The sequence below is a fragment of the Porites lutea genome, chromosome 4 (assembly GCF_958299795.1).
Source record: "Porites lutea chromosome 4, jaPorLute2.1, whole genome shotgun sequence".
Taxonomy (NCBI): Eukaryota; Metazoa; Cnidaria; class Anthozoa; order Scleractinia; family Poritidae; genus Porites; species Porites lutea.
Window position 1 is genome coordinate 1,069,568 of NC_133204.1, and position 11,777 is coordinate 1,081,344.

An 11,777-nucleotide genomic window follows, 5' to 3' on the forward strand; every position below is an offset into this window, starting at 1 on the left:
TTTATTGCGAAATGATCACTGGTTCGAGGTCAGACGTCTCTCTCTCGCTGAAATTGGCACGCAAAGGAAGGCGGGAAGGTTAAAACCGGCTTCACATCTCCCGTTCTTCTGCGGTCGAATGCAACAAGTTTTAAGGGCACAGTTTTTCTGTTGATATAAAATGAGTCGTCATGATTATCGTTAGGACCTTAAAACAGCAAGATAAAATGGAAAGCCAAAACCATTTAAAAATATCTTTATTTAAGAAAACTTCGACTTTCGGATCACTCGTCATTAACAAAAGCGTACGGCGGAGTTGTAAGTCCATCCAATCTTTAAAATGCTTCATTTCATTTCCCTTCTACTTTTCTTCACTTTCTTATCACGTTTAATTTCATAATCATAATTTCATCAGGAGTTTCTTTTATGTGACTTTCACGTAGAATCTCATTGCGTCAGGAGTTTCGCCATTTCATGTTGAAGGGAACAAAGCAACGATCTTGTCATTGATTTATCCTGTTACCATTAACTGTTCCGCTTCCACTGCACCTTGATAGTAACTGAGGCATAAAAGATGTCCATCACCTTGGATGAGCTAGTGAAGGTGGAAACATTCTAGTACGTACGTAATCATCAAGGACCTACACAAAAAGATCACATTATACAGTAATTATGAATATATGAAAATCATATCTGTAAACTGCGGAGTGAAGATCATCGTAGTTATATAAGCAACTTATGCGGTTGCGAAAAGAAAGCGATCGTAGAGGTCAAGGGTTCGAATCCCGTACAAGCCTGAATTTTTTTTCAGGCTTTCTTTTCGCAACTGCATAAAGTTTCACTTTACATGTTGCCTATAGCTAGAACCAGAACTTTCTTTCCCAGAACTTTCTTACAGGTGAAGACTAAAGTAGTGGGGACAAGTTCGCAGTTCAAGCCAGTGAAGAGACTGAAGACATGGACGAAAAGTCTTCTGCTCATTTCATGTTGGCCTACAGCATGAGGGAATTTTTAGACTGAGAAATGCATATAAACTATCTCACACCAGAAGGAATTGATAAAGAATAACCCCAAGTCTTCGAAATGTATGTTTGCAGAGCTGGTCACACAAAACAAAGCTCATTAAAGGGAACTAAAATTAACCTCAAGGGTTCTATGTCATTTTAGCAACAGGCAAATTAGGCGAAATAACACGAAAACGAGCAAACGAAACGGCCTCAGCATCTTGCAGTAACAGAGTGATTAACAAAACATGACGGGAAAGTATAACAAACCTCTCTTAGTGCTTGACCAGTGAGAAGAGGCTGGTTGTAACTAAACCCTGTTTCTTCCACCTTGGATCCATTTATATACAAGTGACTGTCATAGAGAAGCTCCTGTTAACAAAAGTAATACTTATACAACTTGGGAGTACATTTGATAACCTTTTATTTGGGATCAATCACAGGAAATGATCAAACATCTTATGCACCTGAAGAGTACCAAAAGACATTAATCGACTCACTTATTGTTATTTCAGTATACTGGCCCGCTCCAAGCCACATTATTTGAGTGTCTATGTAATAGCACGAAAGTACTCATTGAAGACACTGTTTTTGTGCCTCCTAATAGGGAGAATGGTGTAGCCTTTTACATGGCACAGGGAGTACCTTCATTCCTTAGTTATTTTATTTTTCTAATTTTTGGTCCGGTTCCGGAAATCGAAGCCGCGACCGCCAGCTCCGTGGTCAAGCGCTCTATCAAATGAGCTAGTACTGTCGCGGTAATAGTAAATATTCCACTGATTTTTGCACTTATTCTCCGACCTACGCAGGGAACCCACCTGATCCAGATAGGGGCTAAGGGGAGTGGTATGAATCCCATCTCTTTCGCAAGCTTCCGACCAAGGAGCAAGGTGTTTTTCGTTGGAATCCTCAACAGTGCTTGCCATGTTTAGCTAGAACGTACAGAAAGTAGACAATGTCAAAGTAAAATAAACCCCTCACAAAAAAAAGAATTAAAAATAACACAGGTGTATGGCGAAGATATATTCTGACTTGAAGGAAATGCCAAATTATAAACTACCGGCACGTAATAATATATTTAGTGACCCGTTTGAAGCAATTTACGAGGTGCTGAAAGAAGCACTTACCCGTGCCATGTTCGACAACATAGTTCCAAAGTAGTCATGCTCAATTCCAAATATCTCACAGACAAAGTTAGAGATGCTTCCCTGGGCTGAAAGAAAATTACATATTTAATCATTTTATTATTTTGGAAGCATCACCTTCAACGCCCTCCCCATTCTTCCTTCTCGAGCCAGAAAAGATCAGGAGGAAACAGTTGGTAACCTGACCGGGTAGAGTTATGGCAATAGTGCAGAGCCAATATCTTTGGTCCAAGTAGTATAGTATGAATCGAATCCATCCCCTTTTGAGAGCAGTAATCTCAACCTCGAAGAGAAAAATATATCACCTTTGGAGAGGTCATAGCCCTTTGTCTAAGTCTCGTGGAAAAAAAGCACACCAACTAGCACGTCATGCCGTTCATAGTTGATCACTGAACCTTTTCAAAGTACTACAATGTAATGCAAGTTATTACATAACATCTTTCTTTCCATACTAATTATATTGCAGACAAAACGTATTAACAGAAGTGTCAGTGAGGCATAATTTATGAGTAATCAGAATTGAAGGGATGCAATTTAAAACATCACTTGTAATGGCTGCAATAAGATGCAGTACTCCATGAAAGAAGCCTTACTAGTATCACTCTTGTCTGCCAAGTTGAATACATCACCACTGTTACCATGGCTGGCCAGATGCCACAGGGCTCGACACACGTCAATCACGTGAACAGTACTCATCTTTAGATCCTTTGTCCAAAGCAACTAAAATATTTAACACTGTAGTCAACACTTGAGCTCATCATAATTAGAAAATAAACCATATTTTTATTCATTAATTTTCTTAATTGAGATAATTCAGCCACGAGGAGGAACAAACGGCTTGGCCTTCTTATGTATGATGTTATAAACAAAAAAGTGCCTGAATTTCTGAGCGAACTCTTTCCAATGAGCTGCAAAAGCAACCCCTACAAATCTCGCCTTAAAGGAAGTAACTTAGATATTGAAATATCACGTCTTCCTAAAACGGAATACTACAAAGGTTCAATTTCGTACAGGGAGCACAAATGTGGAACTCTTTGCCTCAGAACTTGAAATCAGCTAAGTCTAGGAGCATTTTTTAAAAGAAACCTATCGGTGGCTGTCAAATCGTTACTTCATCCTTAAATTTATCCTTAAATTTCTCTGTTATTGCCTCTTTCAATTTCTATTCCAAGTATTTTTGATCACGTACAGATTTGTAAACATAACTCTTGTACTTTAACGGTCACCCTTAACAGACTATTATATTCAGTGTGTATTTGAATACGGATTTCAAGTAAAAACGTTTTTTTAACTTGTCGAAACTACCGTATTGAAATAAAAGAGATTCATTCATTCATTCATTTCTCAGTTTCTGGTTGGCTTAAATCCCCCGCTAATTCTTCTAAAATCAGCTAGTACTGACAAAAATTTGGAATTCTATACGAGTGACGTCAATCGTAAAATAACAGGAAATCAATTTAATCGGCGAATAAACCCTCCTCGATTTGCATAGTACTTCATAACCTACTCAACTTCATCCAACAATACTTCATATCATACCCAAACCCAACTAATAACTGTTAATTCCCATTGATGGTCATTCATCGACAATCAAGTCAAGGGTCGACTCACAAGACAGAAAACAATACATGTAAGCTTGCCTTTTTTCTCTGAAATTTTATACACGCTATTTCTATCGAACAAAAACGGATCCCAAGTGCTGCTCTGATGGCCATATTTTCCAGATTTTAGGATGACAGTGAACAACTGTACCTTCATCTTTTCTCCCATTTGTTTGTAGACAGCTCCAATAATCAATCTTGGGGCTGAAACGAGATCAGAGAAAATAAAGTTAATATTTTACAAGTAGATGCTATAACTGAATATCTACCTATTGTTAGCAGATAGCAAAGCCAACCAAAATTGAGCGAAGTTACCAACAGTTCCCCTTTCCCCTCTCCAAAAAAATGTGCACTGTTATGCCAGGCAATATACGAGACAAGAGTTTTAAGACAGCTTTTATCCAGTAGGGGTCCACGGCGCAAACTGTACAGTTAAATGTAACAGAGGGAGCTTTCAACTATGACTAGAATTCTAAATGTACATCCTTAACTGTTCAGTCAACAGCTCAAGACTCCATGTTTGTCTTTGTGGTGGCATTACAAAAGAGATTTAGAATTTACGGCAAACACGACAAACGTCCTTGCCGTATCACGTATCCAAATTTGCATGTAATTGTTACGTCGACTTTCGGTGATCTTTGCACAGAATGAGCAGTTTCATTCCATGTTTACCTACGTTATACTACTACATCAGAAATTTCTGCAATTTGATTGGCTTAGAGCAGTGGTATTTCAGCTTAATTTGAAATACCTACATGTGAAAATTACAAACCTTTTGTGGGTAGTAGTATAAACAAATAATAGCATGATTTGGACGTGATATTTGGCATAAATACCACTTGTAATATTTCAAAATTGTCTCAAATTTCACTCGCCTAACGGCTCGTGAAATCACGTATAACAATTTCGAAATATCACTCGTGGTATTTATGCCAAATATCACGTACAAATCATGCTATTACCTATACAAATTATTGTGGACACTTATTATCCATCTACTTCCGAATTTGAAATTTAAATTGTTAACTTGAAACTGACGTGTGGTGTTTGCCACAAACGTATTTCTAAATCTCTCTATTTAATAAAAAAGGTAACAAGGAGACGAAACTGTTGGACATCATTATAACTAGAAAACGGGTTTTCCATTCGTGAGTGTGGGTGATCCTCGATTCACCACATCGATATATGCACTATAATTTGTGTTGTTCTGTTGTGTAAGTGCTAGGTATCATTGTTGTGTTCTTTGTGACATAACTCTAGACTTGTTATTCACTTGGTATATTGTGCACCAGCCGTGAGTGTGGTCAGTGACAGAACGAATTCAATAGTAGTATTAAAACAATAACTCTTTTCATCTGGTAAATGAAACATACTTAGCCCCCTTCTGTCAGCTACCCCATAAATAATTGCTGGTCTAACAATAACGTAGTTTAACCTGAAAGAAAAAAGTGTAAAAGTGCATGAAAACAAAAAAGCAAAAAGGAAAGAAAGGAAGACAAAAAATAGCAAGGGGAAAGAAAATATAATTATTAACAAAAATGCAGTCATTTCTTGAGTGGAGTACCTCTAGACAGTGGGAAGAACAACAAGTACAAAACAAACAAACAAACAAACAAACCACAACAAAGAACAACAACAACCAAAAGCATAAAATGTAAAACACAGCTTTACATGATCTATTCATTACCCCTCAAGTTTAGCTAATTCCTCTTCAACCATAAGTTTGTACTTTGCAATACATGTCCAAGGTGATGTTTTGCTCTTCTCATCGCTCTCACCCTGGATCATAAAATAATAATACAAATTTAATAATAATAACAATAATGATAAGCAAATACAAATGGACCGTGCACAATAAATAGTTACATACTTCTTGAAAAGTTTCTTAATAAGTAATCATAAAACTATGGTGGCTGTGGCATTGACTAAAGTAAAAACCACCTATAGCAACCTAAAAAATCAGCCCAAAGCATTTCAATAATATGAGGAGTGTACAGTATACCACCTTTAACAAGGTCACCTTTGTGGAAGAGACAAGTGGATACTTAGTAGAGGGGCTTTGTTTACAGCGCTACACTGACAATTTTGTCTGCTAGCACCCTCCAAACTGGCTAAAAAATAATAGAGGGTGGCCCTTTAGTAAGATGCTACTTAAAAGAGGTCCAAGTGCTTACATTTTAGGCTGTTCACATTCATAAACTGAGGGTGCATGTACCTGGTTACCTTATTATAGGAAATTAATGCTCCATGAAATTAAGGTATTGGAAATTAACGCGACTTAAATTAATGCGATGATAATGTGAATTATTCCATGAAGATACTCATTACAAACTCAATTTTTATGAAGAAGCTAACCCTAACCTTACCCAAAACTTATAGTTAACCCTAACCTTAATGAAAGCCAACCCTAACCCTAACCCCAACCTTAACCCAAACCCTATAGCTAACCCTAACCCTACTCAAACAAACAAAAAAAAACCCTTGAGCATTTACTTAAAAAAGAAAATATCAGGTTTTATAAAAATAATTTGTTGCAAAAACAAAAATCAACCAGCCAAAAAAAATGTAACTAGTTAAATTATTATTTACCTAGTTAGAAAAAAATAAACTAGTTAGAAAAAAATTATCTAGTTAGAAAAAAATTAGCTAGTGAGAAAACAAAATTAACTGAGACAAGAAATTAACTACAACATAGTCCACAGGTTTTTATTCACTTTACAGTTCTCACAGGTAAGGCTTATAATTTAACAGTATGTGACTTACAATGTTATTTCATACCTTGTCACAAGAATACACTTGGGCAGTGGAGATCTCAATATACCTCTTGACATTGGATTTTAAAGCTTGTTTTGCACAGTTCAAACTTAGTTTTAAAATACCATCTTTATACACCTACAAGAAAGAACACCTCATGCATGATCTCTGTACTTTCAAATTACAATAACGATGGCGGATAATGGCCTGCATGACAGTTCTTTCTTCCTTCTCCTTTCACAATTGCTTTGCAAATGTAATGGTATTGACAACAGCTTACACCGTTATCAACTGATTCTTTTCTCTGCCGATCCTTTCCCCTTCATTTTTTATAGAAGATGTGGTTTTTACTGGGGCAAAAAATGGCCATCTTTCTGGCCATTCCTGAAATCCCCACACCTCTTATGAAGTGTCAATGAAAATCAAAGTTTTTAATCACTCCTAAAAATGTTTCAGAGCTCTACTTGTGGGTGCCCTGACAAAATCCCGATTAAAATTCCATCTTAAGGGTGCATTAATTTTTAAATTCCCATAAGCTGCCATTCTTGGATTTTAAGCTCCCACAACCAGAAACTACATGGCCAGTCCCAATAATAAAATACATGATAGGTATAGTGCATGGCGATTATGCTACAGGTCAAACCTACAATCATTGTCAAAAGTGTTGGGAAAGTTGCTTTTTTTACCTCTTTTTTCCTTCCTCCCCCTGCCCCTGGCCCAATATTGAGCAAACGTTTAATGTTTGTGGGCGAAATTGTTCTGTTATGTCCCAACAAGACAAGGTCTAACTTGACTACCTGTTCAGACTGCCCATATCTTGTTTCTGCAGCACAATTGATGCAAATGTCAAAATCCCCTTCAGAATCCAAAAATGCTTTCTCCACACTGACTATACAGAAATCAGGCAAAGAGGTTAGAAAGAGAAACAGTAAATACTATGCATTTGATAAATTTCAGGGTGCAACAAAACTGCTGCCTGAATAGCCTGAGACTAGTCAAGCAACCAACTGCACTCTATTTTAGCATTTTTAAATTACAAGTGGCCTCATGGCAGGTAACATTTTCTGGGATAAAGAGCATGTAAGTGAAAAAGGAGGTTGGCAAGATTGGCAAGATTACATGATAGGCCACCTGCACTACAAAGTCATGTGACCAATGCTTCCTTTAAACAATGAGTTGGAATCTTAATTGCTGATGCCAAAAATTGACTGAGCACATCAAAATTATCTTACACCCGAAATTTGAGAGGAAACAAATTTAAGGGAGATATTTTATGGCACTTTGATTTTTCAACAAAGCAATGTAGTGTAATGGCCACCATGTTGGACGGCATACCTTTGCCCTCCAACATGGCGGCCAAAACTTCTTTTTGCTTGTACCTTGTTAAACGTTTGATAGTTACGCTCAGATGTGCTGTAAACGCTACCACCATTATCTCTTCAACAATTTCCTTGAAGTTTAAATGCAAAATTTCTGTTCAGAAAGAGGTAATTCATAGCTTTAAAAATCACACTTTGGTCACGTGACCAGCTACAAACTTACTCATTTTAAGAAAATGGTGCAGGTTTGAAAAACTAAATCACTATTATTTTGTTTAAGATATGTCCCACTAATGGTTTTTTGAAGGCAAAATCATATAACTTTCATTTTAATAAAAATGATGTCACATGACCTGTTAGTGCAAATGGCCTATTGCTCTGGGCTTGAGCAAGCCTAAGCAACAGCTTGCTCAAAGGGCAATTATTAAAAAACTTAGTTTTTAAATTTTCATCTTGGCACCCTGGGCCCACTTTGAGGGAAGGAAAAATGAAAAAAATCTCTGCAGGAAATTTGAGGATTTCTTAGAAATTTTACAAAGATTCCTCAACTTTATGCCTCATTTTTACTTGTTTAAAAGTTAAAGAAATAATAGTATTCAGCTGATTCTTACCAGGGCTAATTAGATTGGCACTTTTAAACTCCACATTACTGTGGTGAAAAGCTTCCTGCAAAAATAGTTTTTTACAGTGACCCAGATCAATAAAAATTATTGATCATTACAGCCATCTACTGTATGTAGCAGGAACTATTAAAGCCACACATATAAGAACTTCAAAATGTTATCCTCTATACTAGTTATAGGCTATATAGTGCTGAAACATTCATGTCACTTGATAAAATGACAATGGTAAAAGAGAAACTCATATTGCTCATCATTGTAATTTCGGTCGAGTTTGCCAGTACATTGTTCACCATCAATAATGTGAAATACCAAAATAGTATGTTACATTGACAACTCACTGGCGACTGCAGCGGGTATGGCTTATAATCAAATGGAGATCACCGAACACCAATACCCATAATATGGGTGACATGAGAGACCTACATCCCTAGCCCCTGTGATGGTCAAAAATTAGTTGACTTAAGTTTAGGGTCTGTAACTGCACACAAAAACTTTGAACAGCTTCTGGAAAACATCTCTGCAGAGTCATCAGTGACAACACTGGGGTTTTATTAGAAGTGACCTGGGACCAGCTGGCACCAGTGTACTCTGCCTTCATGCAAGGTAGAAAATTTACCACTTTTTTCACATAAACTTTCTCTGCCTATATACTCAACATTGGTTACCCTCCAACTTCAAAAAAAATAGATAAAACCCTGCAGCACTGTCAAAGCTATATACATGTAGTTACAGAGTTGTGAATAGTACTGTTATTCTAACTTACTTTGTGTCTTTCATTCAGCCATGCAGTCTTTGGTGGAACTTTATCAACTGCCCGAATCTAAAAATTGATAGATAGACTGGCAACTTCAGTAATAAGTATTTGCAAAATTGCACATGTCACAGAAAAAAAAATTGTATTTTATAACAGAGGGTGTTCTCAATCTATGGCTTTAAGTACAGGAGTGTTGGAAAGCTTGTGCAGTCCAAAACAGCCAATTTTTCAGGCCAGTCCTACAAGTTAGACATATGTTTGCTTATTCTTCCTGGAAATTGCAGATGTTCTTTGCTCATGCTTGACTGACCCAGCTGCTACACTGTACCAGTGAGTTGGTTTGTACATTGGTATTTTGAAATGTTTTCCTTACCATGTATTATAGAGGTAGCCTTTACCAGTGGTTCAAACAAAGATATTCTTACCTTAGAACACAACTCATGCTCAACAAGATAACATACAAGGTTACGACCAACAAATCCTAGACCTGCATTTAAAACAGATAGCAACTAAAAACAATATTAATAAACATGAGAGAGAGACATCAGCTAGTCAAAGAGAGCACGTTTAAAGGCCATCTTTATGACCAGTTCGTTTAACTGCTAAGAAGTGAAACTAATATTTGATCTACAAGTACCAGAAAAAGTCACTCATGAAATGTCATGTCTCAAAGTCAATTGATTTCAAAAATATATTAAAAAATATTCAGTCATTTCCTCTTCTCTGGTTTTTCTCTGCTGAAGCGAAAGGAAAAGAGAGGACTCCAGACACAATGAGGTCACCGTTGGCTTACTTATTGCCATCAGGAGTTGTAATTTGCTATTATGGGGTGGGGGGGGGGGGGGGGAGGGAAGGGGACTCCTGAAAATCTGAAAATTTGAAAATCTTAGTGGGGGTGTGCTGCCTAGAGTTGTCAAAATCCTGACCCTATTTCAAACCTAAAAATGTCATTTCCTACACCCATTTTCAGACCTGGCCCCAATTGTCGGAAAGGTGGATAGCGCTATCCATAATATAAATCTCTATTCAGTGGATTGTGCAATACTTATCTACTAGACAGAGATTTATCCAATGGATAGCGCTATCCACCTTTTGAACAACTGAGGCCTGGCCTTTTAATAGGAAATTCTGTCATCATTAAAATACTTAGATTAGAACACCAACACAAAGATTTCGTAAAATCCATTTTGAATTTGCATATTACTCTTTCTTTCATATACGTTTTGAACAGAAATGACAAATACGTTCATTCACTCCTGCAGTTCCCTCGAAAACCATACCCGATTTCAGTCCAAAATGGCAAAAGTCTAACCTCGTTTTCAGACTGAAATGGCACTATGTGGCTTACATAAGGAAGTTGCCCTGCAGGTCATCTTATTGCAGTTCTGTCAACTCCCCTGGATAATCTGGGAGACTCCAGATTTTGGACCGTACCTCCCAGTCTCCAGATTAGAGTCTGAAATCTCCTAGATAATCGCCAAAGTTTGCCATTTCTTGCAGACTCGACTTTCCAACCATAAAATTTCAAAAAATCTGCATTGTTTGAGCTACTGTCAACATGAAGTGTGTCCTCATTAACTTCGGTATGCCATTAAAATTTAAGTGATAATGTGACTAAATATGAACTGTTTATGTCACCTTTCATCCTTTCCCTATCAGTTCTCAATATTTGATGAGTCAGACTCAGACATGGGGGGAAGGGAGGCGGGGGGGGGGGGGTGGTTGACAGCCCAGTATCAGTGACTGATGTAAATGACAGGATAATATATGGTAGCAAACCAAATTTGGTCAGCTCTAACTGGTTAAAAAGAATTAGCTGAAGAATTGAAGACAATGTGAGATGGGGGAAATTAAAATGTATTAATTTCAATTTAAATGATTTATCTACAGTTAATACACCTCAAAACCGTGCCAAGGTCTGTTAAGATCAGTGTTGTCGGTGATATTATTTTGAAAGGTAGGGAGAGACGGAGGCGACATATAAGCCTTCTGATGATATATAGTTTCCCTTTTTTATGTTTTGTCTTCATCCAATTGAAAGAAAATAGATCCTCAACCCAGGTGAAATGGTGCGTGGGCTAAGGTCAATCATGATCAATTGACTTAATACTCCTCACTAAACAATAAGATTACTATGAAACGGTTTAGTAAGCAGCATAGTGTTGACAAACCACTCACCACCAAGTACTATAACTCTAGGTTTGGACGCCATAGTTCTTCTTCCTCAAATATTGGTAAACCACCAGGGTACAAAAACAGTTTCAGGGCTCCTGATGGTGATATCCCACGAAAGATATCTCAACGTCCACGCAAAGAGGAGAAAAATCATCTAATTAGCCACATCGAGAACAGGTATCTGCTAATTTCCCCTACTTCTTAAAAGGAGTAAAACCACTGTGAAAGTGAAACTTCCAACACATATCTGAAACGACTGAAAGAAAACTGCGGAACAGATCGAGACGGATATTCGACAGACCGGTACGAAGCCGCTGGTCACCACGTGCAAGGTGTCGCGGGCTGCCCCTAGCGCGAATAGAGAAAACCCGGGGGGGTGGCACTTTCGTATTTTTTGGGTGGGTATGTGCCGCCCGGGACTCC

The 11,777-nt window shown here is 37.5% G+C and overlaps 1 protein-coding gene across 1 annotated transcript; it reads right to left on the bottom strand.

Moving 5' to 3' along the window:
- Positions 1-268: 268 nt before the first annotated feature.
- Positions 269-11,631, bottom strand: LOC140933679 (probable dTDP-glucose 4,6-dehydratase). Its single transcript, XM_073383287.1, has 14 exons — positions 11,358-11,631; positions 9,605-9,666; positions 9,189-9,245; positions 8,414-8,468; positions 7,281-7,372; positions 6,508-6,621; positions 5,417-5,508; positions 5,103-5,164; positions 3,881-3,933; positions 2,722-2,848; positions 2,111-2,196; positions 1,802-1,915; positions 1,254-1,355; positions 269-620 (listed from the first exon to the last, which is right to left on the bottom strand). The coding sequence occupies exons 1-14, from the start codon at positions 11,389-11,391 to the stop codon at positions 561-563; spliced, it is 1,110 nt and encodes a 369-aa protein (XP_073239388.1). The 5' UTR covers positions 11,392-11,631; the 3' UTR covers positions 269-560.
- Between the last annotated feature and the right edge of the window lie 146 nt (positions 11,632-11,777).

Coding starts and splice junctions, on each gene's coding strand:
- LOC140933679 (XM_073383287.1), bottom strand. CDS start 11,391: ATGGCGTCCAAACCTAGAGTTATAGTACTTGGTG. Junction 9,246..9,604: donor AGCATGAGTTGTGTTCTAAG/GTAAGAATATCT, acceptor ATCAATTTTTAG/ATTCGGGCAGTTGATAAAGT. Junction 5,509..6,507: donor AAGTGTATTCTTGTGACAAG/GTATGAAATAAC, acceptor TTTATGATCCAG/GGTGAGAGCGATGAGAAGAG.